Source organism: Eschrichtius robustus, chromosome 20, assembly GCF_028021215.1.
Source record: "Eschrichtius robustus isolate mEscRob2 chromosome 20, mEscRob2.pri, whole genome shotgun sequence".
Taxonomy (NCBI): domain Eukaryota; kingdom Metazoa; phylum Chordata; class Mammalia; order Artiodactyla; family Eschrichtiidae; genus Eschrichtius; species Eschrichtius robustus.
Window position 1 is genome coordinate 64,608,803 of NC_090843.1, and position 22,886 is coordinate 64,631,688.

General features: G+C 48.6%; 1 protein-coding gene across 2 annotated transcripts in view; it reads right to left on the reverse strand.

Moving 5' to 3' along the window:
- Positions 1–925: 925 nt before the first annotated feature.
- Positions 926–22,886, reverse strand: part of SPECC1 (sperm antigen with calponin homology and coiled-coil domains 1) — a 176,773-nt gene continuing 154,812 nt past the window's right edge. For both annotated transcript variants that reach the window (XM_068531502.1, XM_068531503.1), the window contains 3 exons: positions 18,530–18,646; positions 11,851–11,910; positions 926–4,031 (listed from right to left, as the gene is read on the reverse strand). In XM_068531502.1, the coding sequence (XP_068387603.1) occupies positions 3,942–4,031; positions 11,851–11,910; positions 18,530–18,646 (267 nt within the window). In that variant the 3' untranslated portion in view covers positions 926–3,941. The remainder of the gene's footprint in view (positions 4,032–11,850; positions 11,911–18,529; positions 18,647–22,886) is intronic.

Consider the following 22,886-nt stretch of genomic DNA (forward strand, 5'->3'; position numbering starts at 1 on the left):
CCACCAGGAGCACGGGCTGTGGGTCAGCCCCACCGGGAGCAGACTCAGTACATGCGGGCTGTGCTTCGTCCAGAGAGGGGCCCAGGCCCACAGACCAGGAACCTCCCCGCTGGACCCCAAACCACGGAGGGACGACTGGCAACGGCTGAGGCACCGGCCATCCACCAAATGTCCACGTGTCCGTGTGTGTGCGTGTGTGTGGGCACGCACGCCATGTATGCAGGCTGAGCCGCTGAGACGGCTTCGGGTCATCACACGGGGAACCTGGTATCTTCTGGGTACAGCATCGCGCGGCACTTGATGGCCCAGAGGAAGTGGCTGGCGGCCACCATCCTGGCCCCGGGCCTGTCACACCCTCATCAGAGGCTGTGCTGTCCTGGGAAGACGGAGTCCCCCAGGAGGGAAAGGCCAGCGCGTGGGGCCTCCCTGGGAGGAGGAGGAGGTGGAGAGCCTTCTCCTCTCTCCTCTCCTGTGGGCAGGGCTGGTCCCCAAAGGCACCATGAAGGATGGCCTCCGAGTGGTGCCCGAAGACCACACGTCACCCGACGAATCGCTTGCTCAGCGTCCTGGTGTCAGCACACTCCAGCATCCCCGGTCCGTTAAAGTTCGTGTTCACTCTGCCTCCGCGATCTCGGTATAACCCCTCCTGCTCCCCACCCCCAGTGGGCACGTCCAAGCAGCTCTGCAGCATCCCGCGTGGCCCTGAAGGGCGGGGTCCCCGGGGGACCGCGGTCACAGCAAGGACCCATGCAGGGGAGGGGGCCAAGGGGCGTCAGGACCCAGTCCTTTCTGGTGACTCCCGGCAGCTGCAGTGGGGACCACGGCCCAGTGAGGAACAGGGACGTGAAGATGCCGGTTTGGAAACAGACTGAAGGGAAGCCTGGCATTTTGAGAAAATAGTAACAATAAATGTCACTGGGACAAATTCATAGTCAGACAAAAACAAAATATATTTATTAGAAATATTACAGAGCCATACATCGCACGCGTCCACGTTCACAGTTACACACACGCCTCTGTTGCATCCTGACAGCGCTGGGCATGGTCTGCGCTCTGGGCAGAAATGAGGCCGCACACGCACTGCTGCATTCCACTCATGCAGTCGAAGTTACTGAGCTACTCGGGACGGCACAGGTTTAGCCCAACTCTAACCTGGGTCGGAGAAGTGAAACCCGCAGTGAAGCCAGGCACACACGGTATTAAAAATCCTTTATGAAAAGGTTGCTTGGTCCTGTCCTTTGCTGCATGTCACTGGTCAGCTCCTCTCAAATGGCCCTCGAGCTCTGCGCTGGGAAGAACCAGGGCTGGATTTGGCAAAGGGGCTGGTATCTGACGACCGAGACCTCTGTCCCCAGGCAGCGCGGTGCCTGTCCCCTCGGCGGGGACGTGGAGGGGGACCGGGAAAGCAGCCCATGGGCCTGGGGACCGTGACGCCAGGTGTGAGCCACTCAGGATCCTCTGGGTGGAATCAACAAAAGCTATAAAACAACAGCTGGGTGAAGAACGAAAACCAAACACCATCGTAGTTTCTGAAGCGAGGAGGGACCGGATGGGAGGTGGGTGAATTTGCCTGGTGTCCCCAGACACCGAGCCCTGTGGGCAGGGGCCGTGGAGCCACCGTCAGCCGTGAAACAACTCACAACGAAAAGAACCATGGACTTCTCTTCATGTCTTTAAAAATACAAAACAAAACAAAACTCATCCACCTTTGGGGGGTCTTGCATTCTGCATCTATCTTGTGTATAAAAATAATACATGTTTTGGAAAAAGGATCTGTAGAGCCACCAAACAATTTTAAGTGACGAAGTGCTGGCTGAAGGAAGATGGGAAGTAACACGGATACTGTGGCCTCTGAAAACCTCAGGACAGAAAACCGGGGAGGAGGTGGTTTGCCGACAGTAACCACCGTGTGTTCTCAAGTTTCCCATGCTCACCTTGTGCCCCGAGCTCCCCAGTTAAAGCCTAACCTACGCGGCCGCCCCCCGCCCCCGGCCCCGGCCCTGCAGCGCTGGAAGGCCTGACGGTGCCTGCAGGGCCAGACCTGCCCTAACGCCACCCGTGTCCCTGCGGGCAGGACACAGGTGCCCTGTGCCCTAAGGGTGCTCTCCCTGCAAAGCAGTCAGGCAACCTCTTGGCGTTATGAAAACAAATTGAACGTGGCCTTCCCTCCTCTCTTTAGCCTAAAGGCAGCAGCAGCTCCAGCATGGGGGGAGGGGAAACAGCAACACCACCGCAGAGGCTCCGTGCCGATTCCAAATCCTCCTCGGTGATCACTGAAGACAGGACACGGCAGCGCCCAGGCCCCTCCTGCACGGAGCCCCACGGTGACCCCAGGCTGCACACAACCAGCAACGGCCCAACCCCACTCCTGGGGAACGGGCGCACCCGCCGAGCAAGCAAGGCAGGGTCGGGGGACCAGGAGACACCGGGAGTATCTTTCAGCCGACCGCCCCTCAGGGAGGCGTGAGCTACAGCTGCCCCGGTGGTGCCTCCAGCTTCCACGTGAAGACAGATCATCACGGCCACCGCCACCAGTGCTTCTCGGGGACTTTGAACATATACAGAACACAACCCTGGTCCCCTTCCCAGTACTCTTGACTCCACGCTGGGGCAGGCGAGGGGTGTGTGTTTCCAACGAGCCCCGCAGAAGAACCCCAGCCAGCGGCCCGGCAGCTTGAGGTGGAGGGATGGGCGCCGCGTGGGACCGGATGCCTCTTCCAAGGCGGCGGGAGGGAGGGCTGAGCTCAGCTGCCCCCAGGACAGGGACCGATGGGGCCCCGGCTATGAACGAGGGCTCCCACCAGCCTGCAGGGAGTACTGCGCAGGGCCAGTTGCCATGGGAAGGACCCTGGTCGACGGGCGCTGATGCGTGCAGCTGCGGGATCCCCCTGGGCCGGGGTGAGCCTCATTTGCTATGTAATGTACATTTATTTGCCCAGGTGATTACCTGCACCTGCACTTCCCAGGCGGAGGGCTGCTCTGGAGAGGGCTCTGCTGCCACTTAGGGTGACTGCAGGCTCTAGGGAAACTGAGTTCCCTCCTTCAGTTGTACCCTAGCTGGCTCTGCCTGCCCCCAGGGCCTCCTTTGCCATGCAAATGTAGGCCGCCTGGGGAAGGGCTAAAACCACAGCCAGAGTTGAAATACTGTTTACATCGCTGTCTGCCCAGCATCCCAAGAAATACGTGTCCTCCAACTGTTTGTGCAAAATCATGAGAACCCCGGCCGGCACAGGCCAGTCCCTTCTGTCTGAGTGACTTTGTCAGGTTCCGTGCAGGGCAAACGTGTGGGTGTGGATGGGGCGTGAATACGTGCAGGACACTCGGAGCAGGTGACAGTCACGGAGGCTTCCCGTCCGCCGCCACTGAGCACGGGGTCCTGGTGTGACTGCGTCCCAGACACACATCCTCCTGTCCCTCCCAGGGACACCCAGCAAACTACCCAGGGGCTCCTTTGCATCTCAAGTTTGATCTTCCACCCAAAGAATCAAATAAGGGACAGGAGACCTACAGGTGGTGAAGTCCTTACTGAGGACGCAAGTCTTTTCCCCAAAATGCAGGGCGCTCATGTGTTTCAGCGCTGCTTGAGAGCAAACTTTGTCTTTTTGTGTTCTGTTGAGCGTTTTTTTTTGGAGGGGGCTGGGAGGTGTCAAGTGCAGAGTTTTTATAGAGGCAGAAGCCAGCATTTGTAGGAGAGACGGTGGGGTTTGGAAGTGCTGTTTGTCGTGAGACTCAGGGCAGCTCCAGTGAACACACCGCTGGGCTCCCGCGGAGAAGGGGGGCCCAAGAGAGCGTGGCCCCCCCCCCCACTTACGGGCCACGTGCGTCGGGGTTCAAGGTGGGCGCGGTGGACCTGGCTGTTTCTTGTGTGTGTGTGTGTGTCGGCCCTGGGCGAGCTGGGCGGTGGGCGGAGCAGGGAAGAGCGGCGGGCGCCGCCTCCAGACTTACGTCTCGAAGTACTTGTAGATCTGGGCCACGTACTGCATCACGCTCTGCCAGTCGGGCCGGTCTGTGTGCAGCATCTCACTGAGCTCCTGCGGGAGAGGGCAGAGGTCACAGGGCGCCACGAGGCCTTCCCACGCAGCCGGCAGGTGCAGGCAACACCCAGCCGGTGCTAAAGGTGCTGAGTGAAAAGAAAAGCTTTTCCTTCCCGTTTGTGCAAGAGATGCTGTCCCTTTTAGGAAACATTAGACTTGACCTCCCGCCTCTCCCGTCTTTTAACAACACGACAATGAACATTAACAGAAGTTTTGAACTAAAAATAAGAATTGCCCTATGATCCAGCAATCCCACTCCTGGGCATATGTCTGGACAGAACCATAATTCGGAAAGATCCATGCACCCCAATGTTCACTGCAGCACTATTCACAACAGCCAAGACATGGACACAACCTAAATGTCCATCGACAGAGGAATGGACAAAGAAGATGTGGTACATATATACGATGGAATACTACTCGGCCATAAAAAAGAATGAAATAATGCCACTGGCAGCAGCATGGATGCAGCCAGAGATGACCATACTATGTGAAGTGAGTCAGAAGGAGAAAGACAAATACCATGTGATATCACTTACATGTGGAACCTAAAACAGGACACAAATGAATCTGTATACAAAATAGAAACGGACTCACAGACAGAGAACAGACTTGTGGTTGCCAAGGAGGAGGGGGTTGGGATCCGCAGCTGCAAACTATTATATATAGAATGGATACAAGGTCCTACTGTAGAGCACAGGGAACTATGTTCAATATCCTGTGATAAACCATCATGGAAAAGAATATGAAAAAGATGTACATATGTATGTAACTGAATCACTTTGCTGTACAGCAGAAATTAACACAACATTGTAAATCAACTATACTTCAATAAAACAAAAGTTTTGAAAAGAGTCACCGCGATTCCATTACTGTGAAAGGATTCCCACCTCTCCAAGCTACCTCTGAACACACACCTGTGTCCCACACGCTCCGTCACTGTGTGCCCTGTGCTTTGTCACTGAACACTTTTCATACACAATTTCCCGCACAACTGTGCTGTGTCATTTTAGCAGATGTGCACTGTCCAGAGGAATGACTACCCCCTGTCCTCTCAGTGCATGGCATGTGCTGTGGTCCCCTCTTCACCACACAGACTTTGCAATGAGCATCTCTGTGCGGTACTGCTTCCTTCTGTTGGATTCGTGCCACAAAAGTCCTGAACCGATCGAAAGCTGTTTTACCAGAATTAAGGGTCACCATTCAATGTTTTATTGTTGTTTCCCCCTCATTTTGTTGGCAGTGAGCGACCAGAGGCAGAGGCCGGGGAGTGACAGCAGGCAGGACGGCGCTCTGTCTATCGCTTGGCCAGGCGTTCCTGAAATTCGTGCTGCTGAACGTATTTAATAATTCACTTTGGGGCTGAACTTGGATTCTTTTGTGGTCACAGGAGAACACCGGGGAAGGTCCTGGCGTAAAGCCAGAAGCAGAGATGCAGTGGAGAAGGAGGCTGAACTTAGCACATCTGCTCCTGGGCGGGGTCAGAACTGGCTGAGGCCTGGAACCAGCCATTTAGCTTCTGTTTCAACATCTAAATATATTTTACTGATTTTGCTCCCTGGTCATGCTAAGAAATCAGCACAGCATTGGTCATGGGAAAGGGGTGGAAAAGAAATGTGTGGAACGTTCCACACAGATGTACCTAGAACAATTTGAAAAGGAAAACAAAGCGCTCACAGAATACAAGGGGAAAAAGTCTCCTTCCACCTAAAATACTGCAGTCAGGACTGTGCACACAGACGGATGAGGCATGGAGAGCTAAAATCCTCACAACACGAGGATTGCCAACATGACACAACACGAGGATTGCCAACATGACGATACAGAGAAGAAGCGGTGAGGAATCGAGCACTTGAGAGGTAGATGAGCTCTGAGAACAGAAGGACGACCCAGAGATGCTGGAGGGACGGCAAACCTCCCTCCAAGGGGGGCAAGGACGCGTCTTCCTGCTCAGAGAGGATTCGGAAGTCTGATCAATATTCATACTTTTACTCAGAGTATCCGATAGGCCTGAACCTAACAATAATTAAATTTTAAAATATTTTGGTACGTGGTCAACATCACATCTGAACGTGTTTGAAGAAATCATTTAGCACCTTTCAGGAGAAGAGAGGGTTGTTTGATTTAGTAGCTTAAAACCTTCCAAAAAAAGAAAACACCAGGCCCAGATGGCTTCACTGGTTAATTCTTCCAGACAGTTCAGGAAGAAATAATACCAATTCTGCACAATCTCTTCCAGGAAACAGAAGAGGAGGGAACACCTCCTTACTCATTCTGTGAAACCAGCGCCAATACTAATACCAAAACCAGACAAAGACATTACAAAAAAACTACCAATTTCTCACTTGAACATAGACACAATGATCCTTAATACATATTATCAATTGAATCATGATCAAGTGGGGTTCATCTCAGGAAAGCAAGGTTGCTTCAACATCCATAAATCAATCAATGTTATTTATACTAACAGACTGATAAGAAAAACCATGTGGTCATATCAATAGATGCAGAAAAAGCATTATACAAAATTCAATAACTATTCATAATAAAGGTTCTCAAAATACCAGAAATAGAAGGGAATTTCTTTTACCTAACAAAGAACATATACAAAACCCAAAGGCTGACATCATACTTAATAGTGAGAAACTGAGCACGTCCCCCCTAAGCTCAGCAAAAAAGAACAAGGTGAGGATGTCTTCTCTCACCTCTCCTAGTCAGCACTGTACTGGAAGTTCTAACCAGTGCAGTAAGGCAAGAAAGAGAAACAAAAGGCATACAAATTAGAAAGAACTAAACTGTCTTTATTTGCAGATGACATGACTGTCTATGCAGAAAACTCCAAAGAGTCTACCAGAAAAACCTCTTGGAACTAATATGCAAGTTTAGCCAAGTCTCAGGACACAAAATCAACAACTTTCCTACATGCCAGCAATGAACAATGGCATTTGAAAAAAAAAACCCAACCATTTAAAATGGCACCCAAAAAAATCTACATGCAGAAAACTATAAAACACCACATGCAGAAAATTACAACATACTGATGAAAGAAATCAAGAAGCTCTAAATAAATGGAGAGATATTCTAGGTTCATAGATTGGAGATGGAGTATTGTTGAAATGGCAATTCCTCCCATCTGATCTATAGATACAACGCAACCCCAATCAAAATCCCAGCAAGCTTTTTTCTGGGATAGATAGCGACAAACTGATTCTAAAATTTACAAAGGCAAAGGTATCAGAATAGCCAAAACAATTCTGAAAAGAATAAAGTTGGAAGATCTATTAATCAAGGCAGAGTGATGCCAGTCAAGGGGCAGACACTTGGGGCATGTTACGCGTATTTTACCACAATAAAAATAATTGATAGGGCTTTCCTGGTGGCGCAGTGGTTGAGAATCTGCCTGCCAATGCAGGGGGGCACGGGTTCGAGCCCTGGTCTGGGAAGATCCCACATGCCGCGGAGCAGCTAGGCCCGTGAGCCACAATTACTGAGCCTGCGCGTCTGGAGCCTGGGCTCCGCAACAGGAGAGGCCGCGATAGTGAGAGGCCCGCGCACCGCGATGAAGAGTGGCCCCCGCTTGCCGCAACCAGAGAAAGCCCTCGCACAGAAACGAAGACCCAACACAGCCATAAATAAATAAATAAATTAAAAGTTTTCTCAAAAAAAAAAAATAATTGATAAATAGAAAAACGATAGGGCTTCTTGTCCTCAGGGGTCTTGGTGGGGATGGAGATAAGCTCTATAATCAGAGAAATTACAATATAACACACACGTGCCCCACAGACTATGAATAAATTGTGCTTTCAGAGCCCAGGTGGGCATGGCTGCCCAGAGGCAGGGTCACGGAGGGGTGAGACGTGGGCTCTGGAGACAGCTGGCCTCCTTGACCCTTGTCTTTGCTACTCACTGGCCATGTGCCCTTTCATGGAACCACACTGTCTGTGTCCCACCCGCAAGGAGCATCTACGTCACAGGACTTTTGAGAGGGCCAATGAGCCAACACGTGGAAAATGCCCAGCACAGAGTAAACATGCACCTAGTAAGTGAATTAATTGTCTAAGTAGCCTCTATTAAGTTTATGCTACAGATCAGGCCCAGTTATGCCTAAGGAATCATTCTGATATCCCCATAAAATCCTGAGTTGTAATGACCTCCCTTCCCAGGTGACCTGAAGACCTTAGGCTGTGTGAGGAGTGACCGTTCTGGTGGACACACGGGCTCACCCAGCAAGCAACATCCTCACAGACCGTGTGACCTAGTGCGGGCGTGCCCACCTCAGCAGGTACAAGCACATCAACCCTCGGAGGGCACACATGCTGGCTGCTTTTACGGCAGTGGCAACAGTGTCACACATATTCTCTCTCCTCTTCTTCCTGTGAGTTGTTGTTCCACCTGTGATGTGGGGGTTAAGCTTCTATATGACACCGTGGCTGGGAAGGAATGCATTCTAAAATTGGGGGAACACCGTAGGGTTTTCACTTGTGAAAAATCTCATCCTTGCCAACATGGTAAACCCAGAAACCTATATTTGCTAGAATGTACACATACAAGGGATTTTTTTTTCCTGACTAATCTAATAACAGAACTTGACCAAGGACTTGGGATTATTACTGCTGTCAATTCTGATTGGGTGTATTTTTTAAATGTCATGTGTAATTAAATATATTATTTTTCAATCCATCTCACGATACTGTGAAGCAAATTTAATAACGTAGGAAGCTTCTATTTTCTTGATGGCATAAACAGGTTAAACTGCTCACAAACATTCGTAACTGTTTTTGAGATTCATCATGATGTTTGTCAGTATCTCCTCAAAGACATCTCTACAAATAAAATTGCTGGCTCTGACGACTAGTTCAACAAGATGATCTCATTTGCTTCCCAGCTTTCACTACAGTAGTACGTGAGATGAAAAATAGGAAACAATGTTAAATTAAAAAAGCAAATATTAACTGTAACACTACAAGGAAAACCGTATTCTGTGTATAATATCATCTTCTAACAAGTTCTCATTGTGTCTTTGATTCCTTATGTAAATTATCTGTGGTTACTCGTTAGCTGTTTAGTGTTTCAGAAGATAAATCAGGTTTCTGCTACTCCATCTTGGCCAGACATTAAGTCCCCTCACTCCTTTTTAGATTCTCTAGACTTGTATTTACACAATAGGGACACCTGTTTCTTCAAGGTTCAGTGGAATTTGGGCTTACTGGGATTTTTTTGTTTGTGTGTGACTATATTTAAAACAATGAATTTCACTTCTTTAATAAAGGTTAAAGTTCTACTTCTTTCTGAGTAAGTTTTGGAGAAATATTTACATTTACTATTTGAAGGAATGTATTTACATATTTTTTTTAGAAAACTGCCCATTCTGTTTCAAACACTTTGGCGTACACTGTCATAGTACTAAAATTCCTATGATAGCTGTCCTTTCCCTTTGTCATTTCATCCTCTGAGGTTACACAAGTATGTCTCACCGTTACTTCAACTGAGATTTTCCTAATCACTAGTAAGATTGAGTATCTTTTTAAATGTTTACTGGCCATTTGTGAGTTGTCTATTCCAGACTTTGATAATTTTCTACTAGGTTTTTTTTTTTTTTTAATTATTGGTTAGTATAAATTATTTGTAGATTATACGTCTTTGCTTTTTTTGCAGTTATGTTACGATGTATCTGGATGGATATTTTGTATTATTCATCCTGTTTGAGATTCATTAAGAATCTGTGGTCTTTCATCATTCTGGAAAAATTTCAGGCACCACTTCTTCAAATATTATCTCTCTTCACTTTTTCTTTCCTCTTCTTCTGGAATTCCCACTGGACGTGGGACTTAGACATGGTCTGACTTTATCTTCCATGCCTCTTAAGCTCTGTGACAGACACTATCAGATGTTCCTAACCTCTCTCTTCCTTGAAAGGCTTCGTGCTAAATTTAGAGAATGAGAAATGTTATATGCTTACTTTCTCAAATTCCCTTGCAGCTGGTGTGGCCACATAACAGAGTACTACCAATGAGCTGGAGGGACTCTGGGAAGCCTTTTGGTTTCCTTATCAAAGGGGTAAGATGTTAGGCACTTGCTCTTCTCCCTTCTTCCTCCTTCCTGCCCTGCAGACAGGAGTGATGTCTGGAGCTTGGTAGTCATGTTCAACCACAGAGAAACAAGTATGAGGACAAAGAACCAACAGATTAAAGATGGTGGAGTGAAGAGAAGAGACACTTTGGGGTCCTTGATTATAACACTGAGCAGTGAACCATTCCTGAAACTAAAAAAAAAAAAAAAAAAAAAAAAATATATATATATATATACACACACACACACACACACACACACACATATACACATATATATACACACACACACACATATATATCTTTATGGTTGAAGCAACTGTTAGTTGGGTTTTCCATTTCTTGAAGTTGAAAAACCTATTAACTAATAAAACCCTTCTATTACATTTTCCATTTTTAAATATCTCTGTTTTATGTTCTGGGTAATTTCCTTAGATCTAGTTTCCAATTCAGTAGTTCTCTCTTCTGCTGTATCCAATCAGTTTTCAGCCCAACTGGTAACTGGTATTTTTAATTCCAAATTTTAATTTCTACAAGTTTTACTTGATTCTTCTCCAAGTATTTTTTTTATAGTACTGTGTTCCTTCCTTATGATTTTAATATGTTTAAACATAGTCTTTTGAGGTCTCTTTCTTCCTGTTTTATTATCTCAAGTTCTGGTAGATGATCCTCTTGTTGGTGGTGCCTGCTGACTAGCTCAAGTAGATTGATTTCTTTTCTTTTTTAAAATTTTATTGGAGCATAGCTGATTTACAGTGTTGTGTTACTTTCAGGTGTACAGCAAAGTGATTCAGTTACACATATACATATATTCATTATTTTTCAGATTCTTTTCTCACGTAGGTTATCACAGAATCTTGAGTAGAGTTCCCTGTGCTATACAGTAGGTCCTTGTTGTCAAGTAGATCATTTTCTTGAGCGTTTTGTAATTCTGGATTGTGAGTGTATTTTCAGCAGCCTCTGTGCTACCGGCCCAGGAGCCTCCTACAGCAGAGACAGTATAAACCGGGGGCTGCTTGCAGTAGATATTATAAATTTGGACTCCAAACCTCGTCTGGCCCAGTTTTCTTTCCTTACAGGAGATTTTCCTTTTTTGGCCACCAAAAAATCCCAGGTGGAGACCAAGCTTCCTTATCACCTCCCTGCACTGGTAGGTGGAGATTTTTATTTCCCCGTCACGAAGAGTAGCACTTGTGAGCCTTGGTTTTGTGCGGGGGTCTCAGGACTAACGCACTATTTACGGGAGCTCAGGGTCTTGTCTCTTGCCCCTGCGTGGGCAAGAACCACAGTCTATACCCATCAGATGCCCGCTCATTACGAGCTCTCTCCACCACCCCAGCCCCAACCCTGGGGGTGGCCAGAGTCCCAGCGCATGCCTCAGGGCTCTGGTTTTCACTCCTCTTTTAATTTCCAGCATCTGGTTATTTCCCAGTCTTTCTTCAGAGATCAGCTATGTATTGATATTTTTAAAATCACATTTTATTCAGATTTCTAGGTGCCTTGAACAAGAGGGTTTTAATGATAATTCAGTCTAGAACTGAAATTTATCCACAGTGAAATCTTCACTGAAAACACTCTAAATCACATGTGGTCAGACCAACTGGATAATTTTCATTAGGAATCATGAGTAACATTATCTTCAGCAGACGGATTTCACTGTTCTGTAAAAATTATTTAGTAGATGGTATGAAGTTCTTCCTCATATGATTAGAACAAAGTATCACAAGGACACGAAGGAGAATACTTACCAGGCTGGGTTTGATGCCTACACTTTCAGCTGCTTCAAATGCCAACAAGAGATTTCTTTTCTAGGTTAAAAAGACAAAGACAATGAAATTATCAACTAAAACTATATAGCTTTTGCTAGGAAAAAACACCAACTGACATTCCTATAAAGATTACCTACTGTTTATAAAACACTTAAGTTTTGAAGTCAAATATGCAACCAATGATCTTAGTTTATGGGGGAAAAAAAGATTAACAGGTTACCGTTGTCACTAAAAATGACATTATTGATTGATTCCTGACCATCAAAGATACATTTTTGTTAATTCGGTTATTTATTTTTTTTTGCTTTGTCAAGATTTATGACATAGACATTATGTTGTGTATCAAGTTGTTTAATCATGGTGTTATACCAAAAAAATTATCAAAGTAATATGTGCACATCGTTAAACATAGTCATATGAAAAACTGTTTCCTCAAACCTCCATTTCTTGTCCCGTCGTTTACAGACAGCAGTTCCCGACTCCACTTTGTATGATAAGGAAGACGTTCCCTTGCCTTTCATCCACCTTGTCAAGCTTTAAACTGTTAAAGCTGATAGAATTTGCTTCCTTTTCTTCAGCCACACTTAAGTGTTCAGCACCCTCTTAACAGGACGACTCTGAAGGCTGAACACAGTAAGCAGTGTTTACACAGCAGCTGAGATCAGATTCCTCTCCCCAGTTCCATCACAGTTGTCATGCTGTGCCCCTCAAAACATTTTTTTCCAAAGGATTTTCTTCTTTGTAACTCAACCAACGGCTCAAAACCACACCACGTTTCAGTGTGCTCCAGACCTGGACCTTGACTGTCTTTAAGGCCGTTTGTTTTCAGTTCTGCTTGTTGGGATTTTTCTTGCTGGGAGAAGAACTGTGCCTCCTTCTCATCTTCTGGTTTCTTATCTTTCTGACTATGGCTTATAATCCATGATATTCTCTTTGTACCAAACTGACTTTCTGTTCTAACATGTTCTCTCATTGCCCCCCTTTATTAGACCCCCAAGCTCTTAATCGTATCATTATTCTATGAAACCCTTCAGCCCTGGAGTCCTCCAGAACCTGTCGACTGCAAAAAAAAAAAAAAAAAAAAAAAAAGCACAACCTAAAAGTGGAGAATTATGTTTTATTTGGTGGACACACTGAGGACTTAAGCCTGGGAGACAGGCTCTCAGATAGCTCTGAAGGGATTGTTCCAAAGAGGTCAGGGAGAAGCCAGAATACATAGGAGTTTTGCAAAAACAAACCAGGTAGTTGAATATCAAAAGATTTCTGCTAATTAAAGAAAAAAACAAACTTCTCAAGCTAGTGAGTTTAGCACTTTTCTATGCATGGGAAGATGCAAGAGTCTGGGCTCATTGAAATCATTTCTCTGAAATGCACCTTAACTATCTAGGGCCCGTATCCTGCTTTTTCCCTCCATCCTGGATCCCCTCAGGTTACATGGTCGAGGCGAGGGAGCAGTGGCTGAGGGCTTGATGGCCGCAACATCCTTTGTTTACTGATATGGCAGGCGACACTTTTTGTCCACAAACCTCATGTCAGTTTTTGGTTAATACCCCTGTTCTGTTTTTTAAATTTTTTATCTATCTATCTATCTGTCTGTCTGTCTGTCTGTCTGTCTGTCTATCTATCTATCTATCTATCTATCTATCTATCTATCTATCTATCTATTTATGGCTGTGCCCTGCAGCTTGCGGGATATTAGTTCTCCGAGCAGGGATTGAACCCACACCCTTGGCAGTGAAAGCTCAGAGTCCTAACCACTGGACCGCCAGGGAATCCCCCTGAGACCCATATTCTACTAGAGCACATTCTTAGTTTCCCTCTTAAAGAAAGGCTGTGGGAGAGATACATTTTCTGGATGCATTCATATATGAAATTTTCTCTGTTCTACCATCACGCTTGGTTAATAATCTGGCAGGATACAGAACTCTAGGCAGAAAATAATTTCCCCTAGAACTTTAGAGGCTCCACGTCACTTAGCCCTCGTTCGTTGCTCCTTTTTTGAGACCCTTTCTGGCTATTCTCTGATGCTTCTTCATCTGGATGAACTTAAGAATCATTTGGTCATGCCTCCTCCCGTAATTCATTTGAAGTCACTCAGATTATATGAAGCTTTAATTAAATTGGTAAATTAAGTATACTTGAGAGATGAACGTTTCCCTATGTATTCATGTTTTCTGTTGCTCAGCAGCATTTCGTACTTTTATGCATTTAGGTTTTCTACATAATTTTATACATTTCCCCACTTCCCCTTTCTGTCCTTTCTGGCACATCTGGTGCCTGTAGATTAAGACGTCCGCTGGACACTGAGGCAAACTCTCTGTAGTAGGTACCAGGTCACGGGAAACACTAGAACACGGCAAAAAACTTTTCTTCTGGTCTGTGGTCGGGGCCTTGGAAAGCCGCTGACCTGTGGTCATCTTGCCCAAGCCGCCAGCGCCCTCCCTCCAAATTAAAGGTAATGAATGGGGATGGACTGACTGGAAACTTTAACGCTGCTCTCCGTCCTGCTGAGAGGCGAGCTGTCCAGTGGTTCCAGGCTTCCTTTACTTTAGCCCCAGCCAGCAGCAGGAAGCTCCTATTTTGGTGCTAATGAGGCCTTTGTCCTTATTTTAAAGTCCTTTGGGTTCATTCTGGGGGAGGAAAGGGGTTTGTAAGCCAATGGTTTTCAGGCTACCATTACTCCAGACATTAAGGTACAAACATTTTTTTATGGTTTTCCGTATGCAATGCCAAACAGCTTTGTAAACGTTAACACAGTTTTCAGTTCCAGCAACAACGTTTAAGTGCCCATTTTCTCCCACCTTTACTTGCATAGAATGTTTACGATTTTCAAAAGTCTCTGCCAAATGTGACAGGCTAAAAATAATATTTTGTTTTAATTTGTATTCTTTGATTACCAGTAAGGTCTAAGGAAAAGGCATTTCTAAACCTCAGGTTTTATACAGAATTCCCCCCCGCCCCCCAAGACCCTTTATCCTGATTCTAATGAAACTGCTAGTGTTTTCTAAGCAGAAATTGAACAAAGAAGAAATAGTCCATGCCGAAAAATTGTCGGAAAACACTCTGAAAGAGCGTACGGTATGACATGGACCATTACAGGGAGAGGTGGTTTCTGGTGCATGAAAATGACTTTTATTGGTTTTGGTGGCAGCAGGACATCAGTGATGAAGCATCTTGATCCTAATTCTCTCACTAGAACACCGTCACGGCCACCGTGGGGAGGCCAGAGGGGAGACAGACGCAGAGAGTGTGCCCGGCCAGGACCTTCCAGCCCCTGGACGGTGGAAGCCCCCAGCCATGGGGACTGCTGCTGGCCCTGCAGTGGTTGGGGGGCGGGTGTCTCACCTGAAACTGATGGGACTGAGGAGCCCCAGCCCAGAATTTCCCCCTCACATCAGTATTTCGTCGTTTCAGACACCAACATAAAGACCTCCATCCTATCACCTGAATCTGAGGACCTCAGCGGGAGTTTCACAGGAGGACAGAGGAATACGCTTTTTACTGGAAAAACACCAAACTTTCCACTGACTGTAACGCACATCCTGTGCTTGTAAATCTCTTTAACGTCTCAGAAGACATCCTTGTTAATGTTATCAGAAATTCCCTACCTAGTACCGATGTCACACTTCCACTGGGGAAGGAGGAACACCTCATGACTTCTGAACGTTCTGGGCTATCGAGAGCTGGATCACACAATTTTTAGATTCTGATTTTAATGGGTTTTTACAACTATCACAGGCCTCTCTTGGTGCCCTTTTTGATGTATGTTGTTCAGCAAAAAACCCATGAAGCACCCAGCACTGAGAGCTCCCCAGATCCGGGCTCCAGGTGAGGGCTGGACTCCACGCATCCTGATGAGGTCAAAGGCATACTTTTCATTCAAATTAGCTCGTCCCCTGTGAAGCCCAACTTCGAATATGTCCCTTCTAGGAAGCCTTCCCTGCCTGAATCCCTCTCTCTCCACCAGCAAGATACTCCCAGGCTGAGTCTCACACACATGCTCAGTTTTAAACTAATGATTTGATTTGCCTGTGTTGACACACTGTTTTCAGAACCCTCATCAGTAACTCGAATAGATACGAGTTTCTCTCCCCATCCTGTCTGCAAAGCTCCCCCAGGGCAGTGGCTAAACTGTCCCTCCACCCGGAGCGCCTCTACATGGGGGCATTTAGGAAGCAGGAGGCTGGCTGGTCCTTTGGGGAGGCTGTGAAGCCACACGATCTTTTTTTTTTTTTTTTTTTGGCCACAATGTGTGACACGTGGGATCTTAGTTCCCTGACCAGGGATCGAATCCGCACCCGCTGCAGTGGAAGTGAGTAATCTTAACTGCTGGACCGCCAGGGAAGTCCCACCACGTGATCTTAGGATGAAAACTCTGGCCATCTGGAGCTGAGTCCCTCATCTCCTCACAGACCCAAAGCCTTCCACGGCCTGACGGCGTGTTCCCCAGTGACAGTGTTCTGGATTGGGGAGAAGAAAGGCAACCCCACGTGCAGGAAGCACGGGCCCCTGGACCACAAGGACCACAGAGCAGCTGAGCCGGGACGCCTGGCTGTTCTGCAGGCTTCCAGACCCAGGCAGCCGGCCGCGCGTCCCGGGAATATGCGGCATCCAGGGAGACGCTGCGGTGTCCGCCATCAGGAAGCAACGTCACGATCCCAAGCGTGAAAACATACACTTTTAGGCCCATTATTTTCCAACACGTCCGTACTGACTGGAGGGCAAAGCGCCCACGACTGCGGGCAAAAATGTCACACTCTGAGGATGTACCTGCATTAGGCATCGACCAGACCTCCACATCGGCAGGAATACCTGCTCACCCATAAGGAGCACTGTTCTGCCGGCGCCAACAAGACACTCCCTAGGAGACAGCCTTCTTCCTTAGTCTTGCCAGGGGCCGTGACGACCCATGACCCGCAGCAGACCGGGATCATGTTAACCATTTAATGCACAGCCCTCTGTCTCAAAATCCTATGGAACTGTGCTTTGACCTCTAAAGGGTGGAACAGTTCTTGGAACTTTCTCAGAGGCTGTTCCCAGGTTATAATCCTCAACTTGGCTCCAATAAGATTTTCTATTTCTTCGTTAGATCAGCTGATTAATTTTTCTGTCAACAGTGCCCAGGCTGCGTGGACCCCGGGACTCCACATGCCCCCGCTGGTCTCCTCCATGGCTGTTCCTTCTGGTCCTTTCGCTGGGACACCCTCCTCTGTCCTGACAACTGTGGAGTCCTCAAAGCTTGTTCCTTAGTCTTCTCTCTGTGCCTCTGTGAAGTTGTGATTTATAATAAGAAATGCACCTTTGCCTACAACCTCCCAATTGCAGCCCCTCTTTTCATTCTTGTTGCCGTGACAGTTCACTTTTTCACAGAGAGATCTTTTCAGACCAGGAATCGTGTCCGTCACTGTTCAGTGCCGTCTGCCGGCCGTCATGGAAGCCAGGTGGCATGGCAGGCCACCTTCCCTGTCCCCTGCAAGCCTGGCCACAAGCACCAGGCGTTCCCTCGGCTGTGCTCCCCGGCTCTGGAAAGCTCCCCCACTTTTTGTGTCACTGGCTCCTTCACGTCCGCTCTTCAGCTGGAATTCCGCCTCCTCGGAGACCTTCCCAGCCTTCCTGGTGGAAGTCAGGTCCCCTTGTTCACCCTACAGCCCTGTGTCTCTCTCATGTTCTTCCACAGTTTGTTTATTTACAGTGTTGCTTGTTACAGGTTTACTCACTTGTTTACTGAACGTCCACCTTCTGAGGACAAAGAACCTGTCTACGTGCTCACCGCTGCCCTTATTACTGTGAGTTAGGCCTGGCAAGAAATGCTTGTTGAGTGAATGAGTACAGGGCCCAGGACAGCGTTTCCCAAAGTACACTCTGTGGAATGCGATTTTTAGGATGTTCTAGGTCAGCATTTGGCAAACCACAGCCTGCAGGCCAATCCTGGCCCTCAGCTTGTTTTTGTAAATAAAGTTTTATTGGAACACAGCAATGCCCATTTGTTTACAAACGTCTGTGGCCGCTTGGGCGCCACAATGGTAGAGCTGAGTAGCTGTGACAGAGACCACAGATCCACAAAGCCTACCACTGGCCCCCAACAGGAGAAGTCCGCTGATTCCTGTTACGGGTGATTATATTAAAAGTTAAAAAGGTTCTGTGGCTCTGATATAGGTTGGGCTAAACAGAGTCACACAGGTTTCTTTAACAAAGGACTTCTTGAAGTCTTTACGAGTGCTGTGAATCTCCAAAAGTGTGATATAACATACAGCTTCCCAAGCTTATTTGAGCAGGGAACTCTTTTCAGTGGTGCTTTCTGGTTCTTTGGATTTTGAAAGATTTTGAAAACGCCGCCCAAGGTCTTGAAACCATGAAGGTGAGAGGCCATCAGGGCTTTCTTTGAAAACCGGGTGACAGGAACTTCTCAGCAGCCACAGTCAACTGGGCTCCACTGTGTTTTTCTAGGTAACAAAGGAAACTGAGAACATGTACCAGGGGTGGGGTTCTGCAGTGTAGACCTGTCCTCCGTAGTTATCTGTGCTGGAATCAATACCCCAATTTCCACCTCAAGTCCACAAACCTCACCCCGGTTGGGAAGTATTTAAAGTATGAGGAGTTCCCCTTGTGTGTTCTGGAGGGTAACCGGGGTGACCAGGGAGGGGTGGGGGGGACTTACCTTCTCCTGACTGTTCAGCTCCTGGTACGGGATGTGAGCAGGCAGGTAGGTGTGCAGGAGAGCACACAAGGCCAAGCCATCACTCCAGCTGCTGCTGAAATTGGTGATATCGATGTTCTGTGGGGGAAAAGCAGCATTAATCACCAAACCGTGCCAAGTCACAGACTATGAACGGGACCGTGCTAGGATCCATGTGCGTATCCGCCTCTGGGTTTGCAGTAAGACAAGATCAGACACTACCCAATCTGCTGGCAGTACCTTTAATTTTGGTGCCAGGAATGGTGGCCTGGTGTTGCCCAAATCCATTCACAGAAAAGCACAAGGGACTTCTCTGACGGTCCAGTGGTTAAGATTCCATGCCTCCACTGCAGGGGAAATGGGGAACTAAGATCCTGCAAGCTATGCAGCATGGCCAAAAAAAAAAAAAAAAAAGGCACGAGAAAAGCCTTTGGAGCTCAAAACAGTAGGGAACTTCTTTTTTTTATTATTAATTTTTATTGGAGTATTGTTGCTTTACAATATTGTGTTAGTTTCTGATGTGCAGCAAAGTGAATCAGTTATATATATACATATATCCATTTTTTTTTAAAGATTTCCTTCCCATTTAGGTCACCAGAGAGCACTGAGTAGAGTTTCCTGTGCTATACAGTGGGTTCTCATTAGTTATCTATTTTATACATAGTAGTATATATATGTCAATCTCAATCTCCCAATTCACCCCATCCCACCTTCCCCTCTTGGTAACCATAAGTTTCTTCTCTACATCTCAAAACAGTAGGGAACTTCTGCCCACTCTCTGGTATGTCAAAGGCTCTGACATCTTACTCTCAAATTAACCTACTCAGTCAGCTTTGCACATCCCAGCACCTCCCAGCCTTATGTGGCCAAAGAAGAATCATCACCATCACCACCACCATCACCATCACCAACATCATCACCATCACCATCATCATCATCACCAACACCACCATCACCATCATCACCACCATCACCATCACCATCATCACCACCACCAGCATCATCACCATCATCACCAACATCATCATCATCACCACCACCATCATCATCATCACCACCATCACCATCACCATCATCACCAACATCATCACCATCACCATTATCACCACCACCAGTATCATCACCATCACCATCATCACCATCACCACCATCACCATCATCATCATCACCTATGACCCCCATTAACAACAGGGAGACCAAGACTAAACAAGAAGACCTTAAAAACCCACGTGGCTTATTCCTGCCACTACCCTCTTCTCCCCATAACTTGGGGGCGTCTCGGTGGGGAGAAAACCATGCTCAACAGTCTCCTCACCAGCGTGCCAAACACCCAGGGGCTGAGGCTTCACAGGGAGAAAGGAGCTCCTCCTTCAGGACAGGCGGGGACCCCGGGAGCTGCCTGGCAAACAGTGATAAGGAAGCCAACATCCAACTTGACAGGCAGCAGCCCACAGAGATGACGGTTCCCAGGCAGGACCCCCGGTAGCCCCAGGCTACCTCCACCTCTTAGACCCTCACACCCACCTGCCTCCTTCTCCTTGACCGAGCTCATCCTAACAGGGCTGGTTTTCTTCCCAAGTTCACAAGCTCATCCTGAATGAAACGCCAGGTTCCCAAGCCCACCGACTCCTCACCGCTGAGGCTGATCTACACAGCGGCTGCCTGAATGTGTTGAAACAGCCTGGGAGAGGCCGTGGAAGCGCCTGCAGGAGGGCACACCCCAGGGGGCCCCGAGCGCAGGCCTGTCCTGGGCGCTCTCGGTGGAGGAGGTAGTGTTGCCGCCACGCGCGCAGCTTTACCTGAACCAGGACACGTTGGGGACCCAGGGCCACATCTGGCCTCTCTAACAAGTCTTTTCCCGCCTCCAACTGCAGTCCAGGGCGGTCCCGGGACCCCAGGACGCCCCTCTGGAGCGCCGCCGTCAGCTGTGCGTCCTGCTTGTGGTCTGGTCTGCAAGCACACTCCCACCCCCCGCGAGGGGACGTGGCCCAGAGCACAGCCAAACACACAAGCTGCCAGGCACCAGTGTGACATAAACGTCTGAGAATCCCCCGCTGGGAGGGGCCAGTCTGTCCTCAGGCTGGACGCCAAAGCCGGGACCCCTGACAAGTGGCTCATCTGCATCTTTGGCTTCAAGAGTCTCTCTGGGGACTCTGGAGCTACCTGATGAGGCCTGGGGGCTGCTCTAGACACGGGAAGCGCGTTGACTTTATACCTTCTGAAGAGGGAAGAGCCGGGCGGCGCCACGATCCATCCAGCTCACTCCGAGTCTCCAGCTTTCAAAGCAGACGCTGGGCTGGGCCAGCAGACGCTGGGAAGGGGAAGCCGGGCTGGGCCGGGCCAGCTGCAGGGAAACCCGGCATCACCGTGAGGGGCGGTGTTTCCAAATGCTCCGCGATCCAGACTCACGGGGGCAGCAGGGCAGAAACATTTGCTGAGTGTCTACAAGGTGCCTGTCGCTGTGCATTTTCTCACTTAACTCCCAGAACCGCCATGCACGGTAAGCGGTGTGGCGCTCATGTGACAGGTGAGAGAGCTGAGGCGAAAAGAAGTGCTGCCGGTAAACCAGAGTCAGGGGCCAGCTCCCGCCCGCCCGGCCGCGGGGCACGTGTCCTCTTGCCGTGTTTCCTTCCTCCTGCGGGGCACGTGTCCTCTTGCCGTGTTTCCTTCCTCCTTTTCCCTTTCTTTTCTCTCTCCCTCCCTCCCTCCTTGACTTCCTTCCTGTGTAAATTCACTTTACATTGAAAGCATTTAACACGTGGTAGATCTTTCTTTTCCTAAAACATGAAAACATTTTCTACACTTCTCTTTCGTGCCGTCTATGACACAAAGCATCATTTTTCTCCATCTGCACCATCTTCACTGGCATTTGGAGAGGCCAAAGGGACCCAGAGGGATGACAATGCCATCCACCTCACAAGACCAAGACGGCACCCTCTGTTTTAGTTCACTGAACACCACTCAGGAACAGCTTTTGATCTGAAGTGTAAATGTCCTCGTTTATTGAGCAGGTCGAGACGAAAATCTGGTGCGACCAAAGCCAGGGTTGAAAAGTCCATCAAAACGACTCGTGTCCTCAGGACAGCGCAGATGGCCGGGTCACTTCCGGGAGGACAGCCGCTCGCAGGCCATCGGGGATCGTTGAGACACACGCGGACCCTCACGCTTCAGCAGCGGGACCACCCAACACTGTCCCAGACAAAGGAGGCAGCGTCCTAGCTTGTTAAAAAAAGGAATAATGGAAACTCCAAATCCGGTCAGCTCACCAAGTCCGACATCTGGGTCAGGAAGGGCTTCTCTTTCATGTCAACGATTTCCCAGGTTTCGGACTTTGAAGAGTTCTGACTCCGGCAGAGACAGACGGCATCAGGCTATGATTCGTCACATTACGTTCATTCCACGAACATGAAGCCATCAAAAAAACCTGACCCTTTTTATCTCTGGGTGGAACAACCCAGCTCTAGTTCCCTGAAGGTCATCTGAAACTGTCCATGGGTCTGTGTGAACAACGAGAGTACAACAATTCCCACCTCAGCACAGCCGGCGGGACAGCTGAACACGTGTGCACCTATGGTCCCTCTGGTCAGAAGGTGAGGGCCAGCGTGCAGAGGCATCAGGCCTCAGCGGTCGCCCTGTTGCTATCACCACCCCACGTGCTTCCTTACTGCCCCCCAAGGTATATTTGGGCGAGTGAGGGGTTAGCTGTGGGGTGGCACGATTTGATGATGGCCGTGTGTTTCGCGTGACTCACAGGCAAGGGGTGAGCGGATGTGCCCACCGGGCCTCTCTCACTCGGATCCCCGTTCACCTGTGGACCCGTCTTCAGATCACTGACCTGGGCGCTCTGAGGGTCTCTGGTCAGCAGACCGAGGGGGCGCAGGGGACGCTGAGGACGCAGGGGGATGGCCTCGCCGAGCAGGGAGCCGGGGCTTCCTGGGAACGGCATGGCCTTCCCGGGGGCCCTGCAGACTGGACCGTGCGGACAGCTTGGGGGTGCCGGTGGCAGCACGGGGACCACCTATCTCTGGGTAGGACAAGAAAGGCATCCAGGGTAGCTGGGCAGGGGCTGTGGGCCCAGCCCCACTGTCGTGACCAGAGAGGTCAAGGAAACACAGCAGGAGGTACTCGTGGATGGGACCAGGGCGCCGGGTAAGGGCAGAGAGAGGACAGCTTCCTGGGCCAAGGAACAAGGTGACTACTGACTCCAGGCTCCACCCCTGGACAGGATGAAAAGCCTTCTTTTCAGTTGGGGATGACCAAGATCGGCTCAGCCTTGGTGAGGGGTGAGGCTTGCCGAGCTTGCGGGCCACAGTCCTCACTGCTCACAGGTGCACTGACC